At 39.5% G+C, this 19,885-nt stretch overlaps 2 protein-coding genes across 5 annotated transcripts in view; both read left to right on the top strand.

Moving 5' to 3' along the window:
• Nucleotides 1-19,885, top strand: part of LOC131682369 (uncharacterized) — a 256,096-nt gene that overhangs the window by 176,801 nt on the left and 59,410 nt on the right. The gene's annotated exons all lie outside the window — the stretch shown is intronic.
• On the top strand, nt 11,648-12,716 carry LOC131678403 (uncharacterized). The gene is made up of 2 exons (XM_058958548.1): nt 11,648-11,942; nt 11,995-12,716. Exons 1-2 carry the CDS (start codon nt 11,648-11,650, stop codon nt 12,714-12,716), a joined length of 1,017 nt encoding a protein of 338 aa, XP_058814531.1.

Raw genomic sequence — 19,885 nt, 5'->3', positions numbered from 1 at the left:
TATATAGTTGTCATGTATAATAATAAAATGTAATACATGCATTTGAAAGCTTTTAGTGAATATAAACAACTTAAATATTCTCGTGTTCATGATTGAGAAAGGCACAATTGCACCGCTAGGTGGATTAAAACAGGTTTTTTTGGTAAATAATTAAAGGACGTACGGCTTACTTTAACACAAGTAATTAATTTTTTTTGGAGAAATATGGTATAAGAGGAAATGAGTGATTTCACAGGTACTTGAAAAACGTACACAAGGTACAAGCATTGTGGTGCGCAAGGGGGGGGGGGGGGGGCTAGGGGGGCTATAGCCCCCCTAATGTTCTGGAAATTTTAAAAACTTTTATAAGTATGTTTATATTGTTGAAGACATACGAGAAACATGTGAATCTTACTGCATAACTCATTTTGTTTAAGCAATCCTTGTAATCTTAGAACGCCTCGTTAAAATCAACAGTTGGCGCAAGTTCGTTGAAATCAGGAATCTCTATCGATAACAAGATAAGTTTGCTGAGTAGAAGCGGTAACTGCAGCAAAAATTCGGTTACCGACTTTAAAATATAAGAGTGCTCGTGGTCAATTTCATTTTTTGCATTAACTAAAAATTTAAAAATTTTATTGCAAAGGCATATATTGCGATTCCAGGAGGTATTAGATGGAAAGCGATAATAAGAGAAACATTCAACTTTCTTCTAAAACTTAACAGTAATATAATCTTAGATGAACTTTGGGAATTATATAGATGTTATTTGTTTGGATAACAACGTATTCTACTTCTATTTTTTTCCTTTAAACTAGCTAGAGATTAATAAGTAGCAAAAGTTATAAAAATTCTAGTTATGAAAGGATTTGGACTATACAGATAGGAAATCTGTCGGTTCTCATGGTAAAGAGGGACAACTCTGCTGTTGCCGTGAGACATGTTGGTAGATTTGACCAATTCGTAGTAACTCTGCCTAAGCTCGACTCCTACCAACCGAAGATAAAAAGATTTTAAGCCTGTTCCTAATGACCCTACCACTTCTAGTTTTCCGATCTGTATATTTTAAATCCTTGCTCTCACTTGAGTACTATGGCTCTAAATTTTCATAACTTGCCTTTCTAAGTAATGTTCAGCTAATTTAATGTCGTTAAAACGGAAAAAAGAAACCGTGCAAAAATCTTCATTACACGAATGAGAAATATGAAAATTGGTTTTTGGGATGCATTTTCCAAAACGGTTTTAATGTTAATTTGTTATATATTTTTTGAGTGTGACCTACTGAAAAAGCAATGCATCATGATGGTATCTGCTACCATAATTAATGGGTTATTTGCCCTAGAATGAAACTTATATATTGAAGTTGGAATTTTCATTTATAGAAAAAAAATGCTTATGAAACATATGAAAAGATCCCTGTGGCAAACTGAAAAAATATATTAATAAACATAGTTTATTGGTGAATACCAAAAAATACACGTTTAAATTTCTTATTTCATGCAAAGGCTGAGATATATAACTCCAGCTTTAGGAAAAAAGATTTGAGAAATGAACAATAAGAGATCACCTGATCGCAACGTAGCAGCACGTTCATAGGGCGACCAGTTCAGCAGTCACATAACTATCGGATGACACACGAGGAAACTGGTTCGATGTGGAGTGCCAACGAGCAACAGATGAGAAAAATCCAGACTGGGAGCTTATTGCTCAAACTGGTTTTATGTTAGAACAGTGTAGTGAACTGAACGTCGCTGAAAAAGACAATCATGACAGGGATGCATAAGGCTTGAGAATTATGGACTAGTATGCTAGAGGCAGTGTAAAAAAAAGTCAGGAGTTTTAAAACGGCACGAAGTGATCATCCATGCGATCGTGATGATGGATGAAAAAAAAAACTTCATTCGGAATGGTTTGGAATCTACAGACTCGGCTGTGATAATTATCGAGACATAAAGCGCCTCAATACCGCTTACAAGCTACTCTCCCGTGTTCTGTTTAGCAAACAGCGCTTATTGACAGAATATTTTATAAGTGATTACCACAGCGGGTTACCAGAAGACAAACTACGGACCATTGCCTTATGACAATACTACTTGTGGGCTGCTGATCAGATTAAAAGATAAATTGAAGGAGATGCACTCGAAAATACGTTACGATACAGTGTACGAAGAAACGAAACCATAATCACATGCTTCTTGGTTTCATGAAAGACTTCGGAATTGGCGTCGATCAGACTAAACATAAGTTCTACCAAACTTCTACTTTACCACTAAATACTATGATGAAGAAAAGTAAATGGAAAATGACCCTGTAGCATGAGCAACGAGCTGTACGGATTATACACGCAGGGGAGGCTTTTGGGCATGTAACGCATAGGTAGACAATCTGAAAGTCGTCGTCGATTTTTGGGGAAAGCGTTGCTCTCGCTGGAGGTATGCAATCGAAGAATATATGGCCTGTGTTAAACCAAAGAGGACCAAGCACCATTTGGAGATACCTTCCTAAAAATCGCTATCGCAGCTAATGTAGTACTATAAACACCTACATCAATTTATTTCTGAGAACTCAAATAGTAATCGATAGCAAATAAGTACCCTTAAACTTTCTATGATAATGGTAAATGATCGAAAAATTATTTTTTTCATTAAAAATACCATGAAAAAATTATGGCGCTCAGTTCGCTTTGGCTTAACGCAGGTCATATGTGTGTGGAGCGTCATTGGAAAGTGGCTTCCAGAAAATCTCTAATGCATTCGACCATGCTTTGCATCAAATATCCGGATTGTTGGGTCGCTACAAATAGCAATGTTTTCGAAAAAAATTGATTCCTTTCCTAACTATTGTTTCTAAATCTATTTTGTACCACTCATATAGCCCGAAAAGTGATAATAATTTTTTTCCTACAGAAAGAGGATTTTCTATTTTTTCTTGATTCTTGGAGTTGCTCAGAATTGTTTATCTTCATTTTTCTTATAAACCCATTAGAAATTCACCCAATACTACAGACAGAATTTTTTTTATGAATTGAAAAAGTAATTTTTGCTGAAAATCTAGGTGAGAATTGAGGTGAGGTCAGAATTCATTTAATATATTGTTTTGAAAAAATAGATATCGGGCCCTATTCTCACAATCACGTCACCTAGTGAATTGAAGAAAATTTCCTTCTAGTCACTGAGTGACGTGACTGTTAGAATAGGGCCCATCATAAAACAAAATTAAAATAATTTAAAAGCGAGATAAAAATTATTTTTAAGCATAAATCCTACAGTGGAGATAATATATCACAATTAATAGATTAACAAAGGTAATCCAGATTTTTTTGAATGCACTATATTTTATGTCGTCAGTGAACCATAATCCACTACCGAATCCTGGCGAGATAGAAAAAGAAATATTATATTTCGTAAATATTTTGATCTGATTACGTAAATTCAAAAGAGATACGATTTTTTGTTGTTTTTTACATATATCTAGATATATATAAAAGTCAAAGTTTGGATGTATATGATTTATAGACTCCCAAACGGCTTCACCGATATCCGTAAAAAATATACACAGTAGGTATTTGTTATGGGGCGTGTTTGTGTGCTATTAGTTGGACATTATCTGCCCGCTAGATGGCACTTTGGAACAAATTGTGTTTTCCTTCTATTTCGTTGAAAATCGCAGCAACGCGCGATGGGTATTAGCTAGTTTCTTACAAAAGAAATGTATAGAATTCGCTCAAACTTTCAAGATTTTATCCGAGGCCCGGAGGGCCGAGTCTTATATACCAATCGACTCAGCTCGACGATTTGGGACAATTTTTGTGTGTGTGTCTGTTGTGTGTGTGTATGTAACGGACAAATTCTCATTCGTGTTTCTCAGCAATGGCTGAACCGATCTTGTCCAAACTAATTTTAAATGAAAGACCTATCAGCCAGACAGAAAGCTATTAATTTGTTTTTGATTCTGATGTTTAGTTTCCAAGATATGAATGTTTGACTGTGTAAAAATGGCGTTTTTCGCAGTTTTTGCCTTTCTCATATAGAAAGGTTATGCAATCACTCTGAAAAACGTCAACCTAATCCCGGCCCGGAGGGCCGAGTGTCATATCCCATTCGACTCAGTTCGTCGAGATCGGAAAAAGTCTGTATGTGTGTGTATGTGTGTGTGTATGTGTGTGTGTATGTGTGTGTATGTATGTGCGTATGTGTCGATAATGTCACTCATTTTTCTCAGAGATGGCTGAACCGATTTGCCCAAACTTAGTCTCAAATGAAAGGTGCAACCTTCCCATGAATTTTGGATCGATCGGAATTCTGGTTCCGGAATTACGGGTTTCAGAGTGCGGCCACACAGAAATTTCTCATATAAATTATAGGAAAAATTAAAGATAGAATTTTTATTTTTGATGCTAAATGTGTTCAAGGTGCATGAAACGTCGAGATTTGATGCAAACTCGAAAAAAAATTTGACGACGATTCACTTTTTTGGATTTTGGCACATTTTTGCCTTTCTCATATAGAAAGGTTATGCAATCACTCTGAAAAACGTCAACCTAATCCTGGTTGATGGTTTACGGAGAGGGGTTACATCCCCCCTCTACTGTTCACTCCCCTCCTTTAAAAATCTCCTTAAATGACCCCTCAGACCACCACCCCATCCAGCCCTCATACTGCTCCCGTTCAACCCCATCATCTTTAAACCACCACTGTATCACAAAGCATACCAATTTAAGCTGGGGAGTCGTTCGTTCATGGGACTTTCGCCCTCCTCACATACCCACCCCCGCATGACAAAATGAGTTTGCAAGCAGATAACATTGATCTAATGCTGATTAGGCTAATGAAGTATGATATTTTTTTGTTTCAAGTGTTTCACCGTCGACACGTAGCTCATCAAGTTCGTGGCTGGCATGCCATTGTGTATAAGTGCAAAGTGTACTAAGAATGTAATGGACATTTCCACAATTATGTTGAACATAAAAAGCCTCCGTGCCATAGTTTAGAGAAATGAGAAAGGCACAATTGCACCGCTAGGTGGATTAACACAGGTTTTTTTTTTAAATTATCTATTGAAATTGACAACGTAGACTACCACTTTATATATTTTTAGAAAGCTTATACGAATACCTTTCGAACGAGCTGTTGTTGATTGTTGAAATCGAACTATTATCAAAAGAGATATTTATCATTAAATATGGACGAAACATTTTTATCATTTCCCATTGCCACAAATAAGACCAAAAACAGGCAATCTATTTTTAACGCCAAAATGGCTAATTTTAGGTCATAGTATATTCGGAGAATTTGATGGATGTAATATGGCCTTTCTTTTGGTATTATTGTTTTGCTGATTAATCCACCTACGAGTGAGATATTTTCATAAATTTTCTTGGAAGTGATTATATCGAAATGATGTCTTCAGCAAATTTGTAGCTCTTACTTTTGCGAATAACTTTACTGAAGACATGAAATAACTATTTTGAATACTTTAATAGTTAAAGCTTGTTGTTTGTGGATTACTCTTTGTCGCATATTTATTGTTCAATATAGTAATAATCCATTTATATAAGCCAAACATTATTTCGATTTGTATTTCATTTTTCTATCTATAACCGCTAGAAATAATCACCGAACACTTCCAAGTTGTCTGGAAGGAACTTGATAACTTATCAGTATAAAAATGTTCCTTTGTGCGAACCTTCTGACTGTAATTTTTCTAACTTATAACCAACGGATCAATCATAAACATATCGGAAAATGAAAAGCGAAATAAATAACTCCAAGCAACGGCGTAGCCAAGAGAAGGTTTTGGGGTTTAACACCATACAACCCCCCCACCCCCACCTCGACCAAAACAAATATTGGATTGAAGTTGAAAATTTATTGATGCTGACTGATTTAATTCAATATTACAATAACAATTATCTGATCCCTAGATTGATAACCTGTTGTTGTAAACATCATGAGGACTTTTGATAAATTGTCGGAATGGGGTCCTGATATGTAACTGATCTATTGGTCTTGATTTCACAGTTGTCTAATAGCATCAGTATCAAATTCCTGCCTGAAAACATTCCAATAGAATATTCCAGAGTTCTGTAATCAATCATAATCCTCAGATTTCTTTTCAAATTGAGCTCGCTTTTGTAGAGATGTACTGAAATAGGGGCCTTTATTTAATAGGAAGCGAAGTTAAAATTGATTTAATGTCTTGAAAACATAGAACTCACCAAAAAATTGCATAACTTTTTGACAAGGATTGCCTTTTTTGGACTTTAGCACATTTTTGCCTTTCTCATATAGAAAGGGACGATCCATAAATGACGTAGCATTTTTTGAATGATTTTTAACACCTCCCTCTTCCATCGTAGCATTTCGTCACAAACTTCTATATACCCCCCATGGTAATTACGTAGCTTGACGATAACCCTCACTCCCTCCTTGTCCCTGTAAAAAAATAAATGAAATCAAAAACAAATAAACGGGTTAGATTGTCGTGAGTTCAGGTCAAACCCTATTCCCCTTTAAAAAAGCTACGTACCATGACATAATCCCCTACCCCCCCCCCCCCCCTGTCATCACACGTTATTACAAAATACGAAACTCCCCCCCTCCCCCATATAATGTTACGTCATTTATGGATGGTCCCAAAGGTTATGCAATCACTCTAAAAATCATCAATCATCCCGGCCCGGATGGAGTATGCAGTGAGGGGTTGCAACTTTAGAATAAAAACTAGTTTAAAATTTCCTAACAAGTTGAAAATTTTCGGCAGGGCCCGGACCTCCCGGATCTTCCTCCAAGATCCGCCGCTAGTTTCAAGCGATGTTTCAGTATCACATAGTATCTCAAGATCGTGGCTGTCGATCCATTGTACGTATGTGCAAATCGTACTGAACATGTAATATTCATTTCCACCATTGTATTGAACATAACCAGCCATGGAATCGTAGTCTGGACAAATGAGAAAAGCACAATTGCACCACTAGATGGATTAGAACAGGTTTTTATTTTGGGAATGCGTCGAGTTGAGACGAAAACGTAATATGTTTAATAACGAGGATAACACTTTCCGAATGTAGAGAGAAATTTATGAAAAATGACGATTTCCATTCGACTCTAGCGAGCAGGTCCTGATCGATTTTGATGAGAATTTGATTTTTGTTGTATGACCAATTATATGTATAGGTCAAATGTTCAAAAACAATAATTTAAGGTCAAGGTATCATCATTTTGAAACCACCAATTTCGGAGGTTTAGTATCTACGATGAGTTTTATAAACGTTAAACAGCACATCATTTGATAAAATAATGTTGACGGTATATCGTCCAAGAAGTATTTATGGTGAATTTTGTCAGGTTAATATTCATAACTACAATAAAGTTTCAACAAATTCGCTAAACACACGAACTCTGTTACTATTTTCTAAAAAAATAATTCTGCATAATTTTAAAACTTCAAAAATTACGGTTTCGGAATTATGCCGTTTGGACAGTAAGATCGATTTTCACCAAACCCTCACCAATTGTAAAATTGGTATTGTAAAAAAACGTAAGGGCGATACTTCAATGCTGATAGGTGGGACAGAAAAAGTAAACAATCGCCAAAGGGACTATATACTATATATACTATCATTTTGTCAATTTCAATAGCAAACACAAATTTTAATTTAATAATTTCAAATACTTCATGAAGTTTTGGGTTTCGATCACTGAATCATGCAATCTAGGATGTAAAAACACAATAGTTCTTAAATAGGAAATAAAACCAAGTCTGGAAATATTCACTGTTGATTTTCTTTGAATGGTGTCACTCCTAGTATCGCTTTTTTCAAGAAAAAGCGTTGATTTCTTAGTTCTCAGTCGCGTTGGAAATTTGAACTATTCGAAGCTGTAACACTATTTTTTACGTTGACACTAACCTCAGTATCACATGTTACCAAGATATATTAATTTGTCGTTGACTTCATACCGTTCCCATCCATTTCCTGTTTGTATTGTCACAGTTTATAGTCAGCCTGATTCTCACAGCTTCCACTTTAAAAGTCACAAACGCCTCTTTTACTGTTCTGCGATCGACTTTCATGATGTAAATATTGTCCGCGAAACTAAGAAACATGTGAGATCCCGTGATGGTAGCTTTGTTCCTGAGCACACCAAATCTTCGTATTTCACCTTTCAGCGCTAAGGGCTGAGCCAATAATTAATGCGATACTTCCGATTAATTGGTAAATTGGCTACAGTTACCGAAATGAAACCAAAGTTTTACAATAGTTCAGTATATGTTTTAATCCACAGAATTAGCTGCGTACCACTCCTGTGCGGTTTTGGAGCCGTTTTTGGAGGCACTCAGTTTTATAAATCTCACCGTTTCGGCTGCCTTTGGTCACGAATAGTTCACTACGTTTACCACAGGTGCATATGGCCTGCCAAATCAGCTACGTAGCGAATTTCGACATCTTCCATTTGAAACGGTCATCTACAGCAAACTTGTCCTTATCCGTGAAAAATACCTGCCCCGGCATCTGCTTCGAATCTGCTTTCATGTAGGTCTTAGTATCAATGACACAGCTGCGGTAATTCGTTAGCCGGGATCATGTAGAGATACCGGGCGTGCGTTTTGGAAACACTCTGCTGCAGGCATCGTAATTCTCTCTCACTCACGCGAGAAGAGACTTATCCGATGTGCAACTCTTCCGAGATAAGATGAGTCGCAAAATTCTCCATCTCCACAAATAGCATGAGAATAATTTAATGATGAGATGAAGAATCTATCGATTGTTCAGGGGAGCACGGCGACAGGGGCGGTCAAGTCCACGTACGGCCATAGTTCCACACCGACGACCACAGGGGCTGTTAATATAAGTGCTTTTGATCCGTCTCTTTCGCCGACACTACTGGGTGCTGGAACTGGCACAACGTATCTTCCTCCAAATGTAATTTCTCCCGTTCAGCTTACTATTGCTTCGTCACAAATGCCAGTGTGCACACAGCCCACGAGTGATTATTTTCTTCATCCTGGAACAATACCAACAAGTTTCGATAGTCGGGTGCCGGTAATGACGTGCCACGGAAGTTCCGAACAAACCAAAGTTGTGACAGCCTTTCCTACGATTCCAACAGTTAGTTATCCCTCCGGGATTGGTGGCCAGTACGGGCCTAGCTAGATCAGGCAACCTGCCAGAAGGTTTTTTTCGGCAACCGCAACCATTTCCCGGGTTACTGTGCAATGTGGACTCAATGACTGGGGCTCAGTCAACCGCCCCGCTCCCTCAGTATACCCCCGGGCGTATGTTTATCGATGGAGGCATTGGCGGTGAACAGTTTACACATTTACCGTTTCCTGGTCGTACAGCGAGCGCCATTGCAGCCGGCAGGAGACCGCCAGTGCTAGGGAACCCAGTTCCAGAGCTTCCGCGGATGTATGATCCAGTTCGTCTTTCACAAGCGACCCCCACTCAGCAACAATTGGTGGCAAGACAGGTCATGCCAAAGGACCTCCCGCCTTTTAGGGGAGACCCAGAGGATTGGCCTCTATTTTATAGTGCTTATATGAACTCGACAACAGCGTGTGGTTACTCGGACGTCGAAAATTTGACCAAACTTCAAAGAGCTCTGCAGGGCAAGGCGTTCGAATCGGTGAAGAGTCGACTGCTGCTCCCAGCGTGTGTACCTCAGGTTTTGTCTACGCTTTACATGCTGTACGGACGACCCGAACTGATCATCCAAACACTGCTGAACAAAGTTCGTGAGACCCCGGCCCCAAAATCAGACCGACTGAATACACATATATCGTTTGGGATGACCGTTCAGAATCTTTGCAACCATCTCGAAGCGTCAGGGCAGCTGGCGCACCGGTGCAACCCGGCTCTACTTCAGGAACTGGTGGAGAAGATCCCGGCGCAGATGCGCCTGGACTGGGCGCTGTATAAACGTCAGTTCGTCGCCGTTGATTTGCGAATATTTGCAGCCTACATGTCCACACTGGTGATCGCGGCTTCGGATGTTACGGTCATTGCTGATTGTAAGCAGTCACGATCGGGGAAAAGTGAACGAGTTAAAGAAAGGAACTTCTTGAATACGTATTCACCGAGCGAGTCTCCAAAAGACCCCGAGGAAAAGAATGTGTCTGCACTGGTGCTATGCTTGGCGTGCAATGCTGCTAACCACAAGGTCAAGGATTGCGAAACCTTTAGAAAATGGAGTCCGGATAGGCGTTGGAAGATAGTCTATTATCATCGGCTTTGTAGGACGTGTCTGGGGAAACACGGAAGGCGCCCGTATAAGCTACAAGTTCGTTGCGGAGTGGACGGCTGTCAGCTACGACACCATCGGATGCTACACTCAGAATGTCAAAAACAACAAAGCCAGGTTAGAGAAGGGCAGCAAGCGTCCAGCAATAACAAAAGTACCGAGGGCGGGGTGAATTCGCACCATACTACCGAGAGGTCAACGTTGTTCCGCATACTTCCAGTAAAACTTTTCTGGAAAGGGAGATCGGTAGAAACCTTCGCGTTCTTTGATGACGGGTTAGCAATGGCTTTAGTCGAGCAGTCTATTGCGACGAGTTTGGGTATTGATAACGGAGAAGCAGCTCTCCTTTGTCTAGCTTGGACGTGACTCGTCAGGAACCTAACTCACAGCGTATTTTCATAGATGCTTCCGGTCTGAGAAAGAACGAACGGTTTTCCTTAAATGACACTAGGACAATAGATAGGCTGAACCTTCCGAAACAGACAGTGAAGTATGAAAAATTGGCACGGAAGTACGCGCATCTACGAGGCTTGCCGGTCGCCAGCTACGAATCGGTTTCACCTGGAATCTTAATTGGATCGAATAATGCTGGTTTAATAGCAGCACTGAAAGTACGCGAGGGTCAACTAGGCGATCCTCTGGCGACCAAGACGCGTCTGGGCTGGTCAATCTACGGATATACTGAGCATGGTGATAATTCAGCGAACTACACTCTAGTTAAGCGTCATTTCACAGTCGAAAATGTGGGCGTGTCGGCAGACAAAGGCCCGGAGTCGGAGGAAGATAAGCACGCCCGCCACATCCTGGAAGGGACGACCAAAAGGATTTCAAAGGGTTTTGAGACGGGGCTATTGTAGCGTCATGACGGAGTGCAATTTCCCAATAGTTTTCCTATGGCCATGCGCCGCCTGGAATGTTTCGAGAGGAAAATGAACAAGGATTCTGAATTACTAGAAAGCGTGCAGCGCCAAATTGGCGAGTATTTGAAGAGCAACTACATCCATGAAGTTACTCCCTGGGAGCTGAAGTCTACTGACCCAGGAAAAGTGTGGCATCTGCCACTGGGGGCAGTGAGAAACGCCAAGAAGCCGGGCAAAGTCAGACTGGTGTGGGATGCCGCGGCGAAAGTCGGAGATGTGTCATTGAACGCCATGCTTCTCAAAGGTCCGGATCTACTAGTACCCTCGCAGCGGTGCTCTGTGGTTTTCGGGAGCGTTCGGTAGCAGTTTGTGGATATTTGAAACAAATGTTTCATCAGTTCAGAATACGCCAACAAGATGTCCACAGCCAGCGCTATCTCTACCGTGATCACCCATCGTTGCCGGTGAAAACGTTCACGATCGACGTTGGTAGCTTTGGAGCCACATGCTCTCCATGCCAAGAACCTGAATGCTAGAGAGCACGAAGCCGCTTTCCCCCGGGCTGCGATGGCCGTACTGAGGAAACACTATGTAGATGACTACCTCGACAGTTTCGATACGGAAGAAGAGGCAATTAAGGTTGCTTTAGACGTTAAGGAGATACACACACGTGGAGGATTCGAGATAAGGAATTGGCATTCGAATTCGAAAACCCTGCTGCAACGGGTCGAAGAGTCAAATCAACTACAAGCGCAGGTTATAAACGTCGCCGCGGAAAGTGAAGCGGAAAGAGTGCTGTGCTTTCACAGCCGAGCTGCAGTTGGACGGAATCTCTCTGACGAAGCGAAATATCTTGCGCAGTGTTATGAGCTTGTTCGACTCCCAAGGGCTGCTATCACACATTACCGTTCAAGGTCGAACGGTTATCCAAGACACTTGGCGCAGCAAAGCCGAGTGGGACGACGAGGTGATTGAAACGATTCGGACGCGCTGGCAAAAATGGATGAACGGTGTGGGCCTGATCAGACTCCAAAGGGCATATTTTCCCTGGTTTTCAGCCGCAGAAATCGGGCCAATTGAACTACACGTCTTTACCGACGCCAGCGAGGAAGCTTACGCGTCTACTGCTTACTTCCGGGCAGTGATAAACGGTAACGTATACGTGACGCTAGTTATGGCTAAGGCAAAGGTGGCACCATTAAAGGTTTTATCAGTACCTCACCTGAAGCTGATGGGTGCTCTGCTAGGGGCAAGACCGGCAAAGGCAGTCTTCGAATATCATACGTTTCCTATTTGTCGACGAATAATGTGGACTGACTCAGAAACAACCCTGGCTTGGATTCAGTCCCAATACTGCCGTTACAGACAATTCGTAGCCTTTAGAGTAGGGGAGATCCTTAGCAAGACGGAAGCAATCGAGTGGAGGTGGCTCCCTTCACGACACAATGTAGCTGGTGAAGCCACCAAGTGGGGAAAAGGTCCCATTACCGAAGTCCATTCGCGTTGGTTTCGCGGTCCGGACTTCCTATGCTTGCCGGAAGTGGAATGGCCGAAAAGGACATCAAGGAAACCGCCGGAGACGGAGGAAGAGATGCGACAAATGGTTCGAAGAAGTGGAGCCGGTGAAGGTGAATGACTGGGTGATGATCGTCAACGAGAACCAGCGTAACGGATGGACCAGAGGACGTATCCTGTCGGTGATTCGAGGAAACGATGGACGTGTCCGACAAGCAACAGTACAAACGACGAGCGGAGTGCTCCGGTGTCCAGTGTCTAAACTGGCAGTGCTGCTGGTACAATGCAGTAGTAACGCGGAGTCAGTGCCGGGAACGGAAGTGCGTTACGAGTCGGGGAGTGTTACCAAACCTGGCAGCACTGACGGCAAAGCACATAGCAAACCCCCCTCCCCCGATCGGAAACCGCTAGTCTGCGTTCGAATGAGGTCGATCAGAATCGTCACTAGCTTTATCAGGTGCAACGAGCAAAACGTCATCGACAGGGTAATAGCATTTAATGCAAGTCACCTTCGGCAGTTAGAAGCAGCATTTTTTTATATTGAATTGTTGGGTTACTTACTTAGAAGACCAAACTGTAGGTAAATGCAATATTGTATTTGACGTAAACTATAAATATATTTTTCTCGTTCAGCTTAAAGAACACGGCATAAATAGCGGTTCTAATTAGAGGTCCGAAAATCTAGCCTAACAATAATAATACAATAATATTTTAATTTCGTGAAAATCAAAGAAATCGTCAAAATATGCACTTAATTTCAAAGAAAAGCGGCAAAGAAGTACGACAGACTTGTTTTTTCGTGTTTTGGAATAGCGATAGCAAGGCAGCGAGCGCAAAAAGAATACCGTGATAAACTCATTCACTCATTCTCCGGCGGTTTTATTTATCCGGAGAAATAACAAATTGTATTTATCCGGAGAAGTTGTGTGAGTACCAATAACTTTTCGTGTGAAAATGTGAGTTTTTATTGTCGCAGTAGCAATTTATCTGGACGCATTTACTCATATGAGCGATAAATGCAATGTCTGCTCTGCTGGCACTCGTGCCGCTTTGGGAAGTTCTGCACCTTGTACGTTTTAAATCCAGATCGTTTCTTGGCTTTCTTGGCGCAACTTTGCGAAATATTAAATTTTTTTTTGGCCAAGTCTCGCGTCGAAATGTATGTTTTCGCCTGAAATGAGCAATCAGCGCTGACTCGGTTTTCTTGCCCGCCGTTTGCAGTTTTCGTCAAGCTCCTGGCTTGTGCTCCACTGTCACATCTGTTCCAGGAACATGCTTTCGCGAATCATTTCCTTACTTTCTTTCATCTCGACTGGAATTTCACTGTCAACTAAGCGGATGTAAACAACACACTCTAAAGAGGAACTGGGCAACATTTGTTAAGTTCGGTCGCTAGTTTGAAAGTGTCGCAACTATCGACTCACTCTTTATGGTGAACAACTAATGTGAAAGTGGATCCAGTCCATCTTACGGCAGATACCTGTCCAGTTATTCTGACTCTTAATAGTATTTTTTGTGGATAGGCCAGGAAGTCATCCAACCAATTTGAAGGTATTTCTTCTTCCGCCGAGATCCTCCCGATCATGCAATGGATTACTTCGGACATCCGGTCTATCGTTCTCAATCCCTATTTTATTTGTGCTATCTCTGCTCTCTTTATCTCTTGCTCTCTCTATCTCTTTCTCTCTCTCGGGTTTGACCCGAAAACTCCGGTTTTTACATTAATTTCTCCTGGCCTGGTGGGGCGATGGAAAATTTTAATATTTTTGAATTAAATTGATTCCTTTCAACATATTTTAAAAGTAACTAACTAGTGCATTTACTCTTAGATCTAGATGATTTTAGGTTTCGGAATTCATCGCAAGACAAGGAAAACGAAAAACATTTCCACTGGAAAATGGACAGAGAAAGAATGACCGGAACGGTGAGAGTGAAGAAAACGGTGAAAATTCACCTTTTTATTGGAAACACTGAGAAAAGATATGTCCTCAAACAGGAATCTAACCTGCGATCTCCCAGTCTCTAGTTGGGTGCGTTAACCACTCCGCCATCGAGGAACTGTGATGATGTCATCACATATTCCAAGCAGTACCGTGATCACCGCCACAGCCTCCAATACCTCCTGATTGACCTATCGACCCCCAATGTCTCCTATAAGCAGATCGTCACCTCTCCCTCTCATCGATCGGGCCAAATCTCTCTCGTTATCTATTTTTAGGTCCAGTGGACTGCGCTCATGGCTTGAGATATTTATTATCACTGTTTGCCCCCTTAGCTAACTCAGTAGCCGCCAGACTTTGGCAGTGAATAGAGCTATGGGGTGGGGCATGTAGATGTCGGCCCTCAAAGTCTATCGTTAGCATCTGCCTTGAGATATTATGTGTCGGCGCTCAAAACATCGCTTGAAACCAGCGGCGGATCAAGGAGGAAGATCCGTGGGGTCCCGACCCTGCCGAAAATTTTCAAATTGTTAAAAAAATTTGAACTAGTTTTAATTTTAAAGTATCAACCCCTCATTGCATACTCTTACCTAAGCCTATATAGGCAAAAAAATTGGCCGGGATTAGGTTGACGTTTTTTAGAGTGATTGCATAACATTTATATATGAGAAAGGAAAAAATGTATGCATAAAAACGGTAAGGTACGAGAAAAATTAATTACGATGAATTGAGAAAAAAATTGAAGAAAATCGGTTGAATGGTTTTTTCGGCAATCGTGATCACGGAAAAAATCATTTTTGGAAAAACGACATTTCGAGATAATCGAGTATAAAATTTCAAGTTTTCACTGCTCTTGGTAGACGAAGTGCGCTTGGAAGCGTTGTAACTTTCGATCTATTTCTCGGATCTCTATAAAAATTTGGGAAATTGTTCTCAAGGAGTTGTACTTTCATAAAATAAGATAAAATTTCGATCTTTTGAAAAATAAAAAGGTATGTAACCCCTTAATCCATATCTTACAATATTCCGTGACAGATAGGGTAAGATGAACCTCCAGTGTGAAAAGCGGATAAAGGTAAATGGTTCTCGCACAGAAAAACCCTTATCAAACCACTTTCAACGCTGACAATAATCCAAAAAACTTCTCAGTAATTTATATTCAAAATAATCCATACATTTCCTTAGAAAAAGACGAATCCCCGTAGGTTTCATCTACGGATCCATAGATCCGTATAAAACCTTCCAATACGTAGATCTACGAAGATTTCTGTAGATCTGACATCGCTGACTCAAGGCCGTGCAGAGCAACAGAGAGTATCAGCAATTTGTATAGAGCATGGCTTGAGCAGCATATTTCTACCCTGTTCGTTTCGTTCCATTGAATCGTACGCTGCTGTTAAATCCACCAAAGCAGGGTAAACATCTGGTACGTAGTTATTTGTCCGTTTTTGGTATTTACCTTCAAACAACTCAGCCAGTGCTGTTAAACAGAACAGGGTATTCATAGGCAATGTTGAGGATCGTTGTGCCTAGACAGTTATTACACATGAGTTTATGGCTTTTCTTGTTAATGTGAGGCATGAAGCTATCCAACCAATCCGAGGGCATTTCTTTTCCATCCAGATCATCTCGGTGATGCAAACGGGATTCCGTTATTTCCAACGGCCTTATACTGTTTTTGAGCTCTCTGATAGCCTTTCGTACTTCGTTCGACGTGGTTGAATCCACACACGGAGTTTTTTTTCCATTGCGGTGGGGCAATTTTGCTATTGCTGACTACGCTTGAGGGTCAATTAATCTACTATCTTGATAGTCGCTTTCGTCCATGCTATCTTCGCCGTAGTTGTGTTGAAGATCATGGTCGATTAGTTTGATATGATAGCACCAGCCGTGCAGTATTCTTCTCTGCTATTTTGATTTTTTTTTGCGGTGCTGTCTGTCGCTGTAGAAGTACTAGATGTAGTCGTAGATGATTCAACATTAGATTGTGGTCTAACTGTTGTTACTGGTTGATCAATTTTCTGGATTTTAGCTTTGGGCCTTTTGTTATTCTGGGTTGTGGTTGATGTTTTTTCTTGGGGCTTCCACATACGGTATTCCATAGTGTGCACAGTTTTCACAGAACTGGCACGAGACTGTTATGTGTGCACAGTGTGGTCTGTGCTAAAAAGGGGTGCCATGTTTGAGGATCACATAGGAAGGAATAGAGCATTTAGCTGCATTCTCACCACCGAAAAATCGTTGGGAATTCCGGGGATAAAATTCATTCAAACATTGTCTTTAATGCAGTTCCTTCATCGTATTGCGATGTGAATCTGCGGATTGGTCTATCAGGTGTACCAGGAGACAAATCATGTAGTCTTTCGTTGACATAAGGTTTTGCCAAACAAGCGGTGAAATTTTTAATTCAATCAAAACTAAATTAACTGACGAGTTACAGATGAAATTAAAGGACACACACTTGGCTCTTTAAACTCATTAAGTAATAAAAAGCGATTAAAATACTTTAAATTTTGAGCAATCGCTTTGATTCGAATTTCTCTCTGGTTTCTTTTGAAGTCTACCTGGCGGCTTCAGCGGGAGGCACAGGGGACACTAAGGACACTAAATCCTTGGAACTAAAAAAAAATTTTTTAAGCTTTTTAAATTTTTTTTAGCGGTTTTCCTTTGTTTTGACACTAGATGCTGATTTTTTATGCTATTTTTAGGCATATTTCGACAAAAAAAAATTTGACTTTCAACATTTCATGTACACCTCCGTTGGATTTTTTCTTATATTTATTCTTATGTGTTTGGTTCATGGTTAAGAACCTCTCGAGGGATGATTGACTGTCTTATTTGGAGAAAAAAACGTTCTACATATACCATCAAATCTCAACCGTTACTAAGTTATTGAACTTTTTGTGTTAAATACTTAGTTGTATTAAAATAGAGCTTACTCAAAAAGTATACTTTGTATTTCAAATATGTTAATTCCATTGAATAGGTGAGAAAATTTCCCATTGAATGATGTCTTTACTTGTTTCAGTTAATGAGGTTAAGTAACCTTTTCACAGTAATTTATTTAAAATTTAACAATTTTGATCGATTTTTCGTTCATTTCGCGAAAATTTCAATAGTTAACATCACCATTTTAATAATTGAGATTGTTAGGCTTGAAGAGCTGCATAATTCGTTCTTTTACATGAAACATTTATCTTTTGTTGTTTTTATGTGTTTGGGTTATTTAACTTTGATATTTTTATCTCATTTTCAATAATACTAGCTCTTATTGGAAAAGTATGGCACTTATTGTACCTTTTCTTATTTTTATTCGAAAGCCAGGAAAATTTTGCAAAAGAAGATCTATTAATACCTTTAAGTTAAGTGCATTTAGCATACTTTTAGAAGTAAATTAGTTTAAAGTTTATGTTATTTTTAGCCTTTTCGTTAATTTACTTGAAAAGTAAATAACAAACATCAACAATATTATCATCGAAATAATGCATCTCAGTAAGTTCTACAATGCTTTCTTTGACTCCATTCAACTATCTCTTTTAATTTCGAAGCAAAATCAGTTTTATCACCTCGCTTCATATGCGAAAACAACGATTTTGAACCCACTACATTGGTGGTGAGGTCATGCTGTGTTAACTATTGAATTGCAGCGAATTAAAAGCGATAGGGAAAAGTGTCAAACAACAAGTTATAGAGAATGTTAATGGACACCAAATGAACAATAGTAACGATAAATTTAGTTGAATAATAATTAGAATAATTACAAAACTCTCCAAAAACGCTAATTTTGAGACATTTTACTAGTAAAAAGTCATTCAGTACACTTAACTAAAGGATATTTGTACATACATCGAAAGGAAATTTTCTCAGCTTTCCAATGAAGCCTTGGAAATAACTATATGAAGCATATTTTTTTTAATCTTTTGAACACTTTCAAGTCGATTACGGGAAAAATTTAGTACTGAAATTACAAAGAAACGAGAAGAGATCGGAATATGATGTTGAAGAACAAATTATGAATCGTCCTAAAACCCAACTGTTGGATGATAAATATTGCTATAATCATAATTTACTATTTTGAGAAAATTAACAAAAACCTCAACAAAAACGCCAACTTTTAACCACTTTACAACTTAAAGGTAATCAAAACTAATTAATTGAAAGATATGAGAACACCATTTAATAGAAAATTTTCTCACCTTTCCAATGGAACTAAAAGATTTAAAATATGAAGTATACTTTTCGAGTGAGAGGTATTTTAAGATAAATAAGTTTTTTACACAAAAAGTTCAATAACTCTGTAACGGTTGAGATTTGATGGTATGTGTAGAACGATTTTTTTCTCCAAATATGACAGTCAATCATCTCTCGAGAGGTTCTTAATCATGAACCAAACACCCTGTATTATGAAATCAATATTCAAACGCCGCACCCCTTAAAGTTATCCGATTGAGCTAAAAACTTGCATAGGTTACTTTTTCGATGTAATAAGCATTTTATGTAAGACTTTATGCGAAAATTTAAGATCACCATTTTCGTTGATAACTACCCTGTAGTTATCCATACAAACTTTGGTTTTAATTTGTGAAGCCCCGTTCCAATTTGTTTCAAAAATTTCTTCACCAGGGGTTTCCTGGAACCGCAAACTTTCGCCATTTTTTTTCGTTCTGCTCCTCGATCGTGCGTTGAACAATGTAATGTTTATGAAGAGTTTCTAACCTTTGGTTCGACCTGTAACTCGTACTGTATATTTTTTTAACTTGAATTGTAGGGGCTTTCAGTTTTAACCTGGGTCGCCTCGTGCTACGCGTGATGCTTGAAGTTATCAGCAGAGTAAACCGCTGATTTGCAGCTGTAACTGGATATATTCTTTGACTAGTGTCGCATTACCCATTACTGCCCAACCTATCTTCACGTTCAAATTGAGTTTTCCGGTCGGAAAATATTGTAATAACGGTCATTCAAATAAAAATATTTTTGTACACAATGTAGCTGATATAAAAATGAACGGGTGCATCCCATTAGGCATACGGACGTTTGGCATAATGGACGTTATTCATAAATTTTCATTTCGATCCATCATTTCAAGGAACTAATTTTTTTTGGTGGCCTCGGGCGGCAAGAGCGTGAAAGTTTGAGCTTTTTTTTTCTGTTTTGGTAATTCTCTGGAAGCTGATCAAACTGGATTAACATTTTATTCTGCTATATATACTTGAAGAAACCTTTGCTTAAAATAAAATAAGCAGACTGTATGCTCCGCTTGGGTTAATATCTATACGTACAACCGATAAATTGCACATGACTGAAATAGTCTCAACACTTTTTTTTTAAATCAGTCTCATTTGTATTAAGG

Source organism: Topomyia yanbarensis, chromosome 2, assembly GCF_030247195.1.
Source record: "Topomyia yanbarensis strain Yona2022 chromosome 2, ASM3024719v1, whole genome shotgun sequence".
Taxonomy (NCBI): domain Eukaryota; kingdom Metazoa; phylum Arthropoda; class Insecta; order Diptera; family Culicidae; genus Topomyia; species Topomyia yanbarensis.
The sequence above is the reverse complement of the archived record's forward strand: the minus strand, read 5'-3'. Positions and strand labels throughout refer to the sequence as shown.

Coding starts and splice junctions, on each gene's coding strand:
- LOC131678403 (XM_058958548.1), top strand. CDS start 11,648: ATGGCCGTACTGAGGAAACACTATGTAGATGACTACCTCGACAGTTTC. Junction 11,943..11,994: donor AGCGAAATATCTTGCGCAGT/GTTATGAGCTTG, acceptor TTACCGTTCAAG/GTCGAACGGTTATCCAAGAC.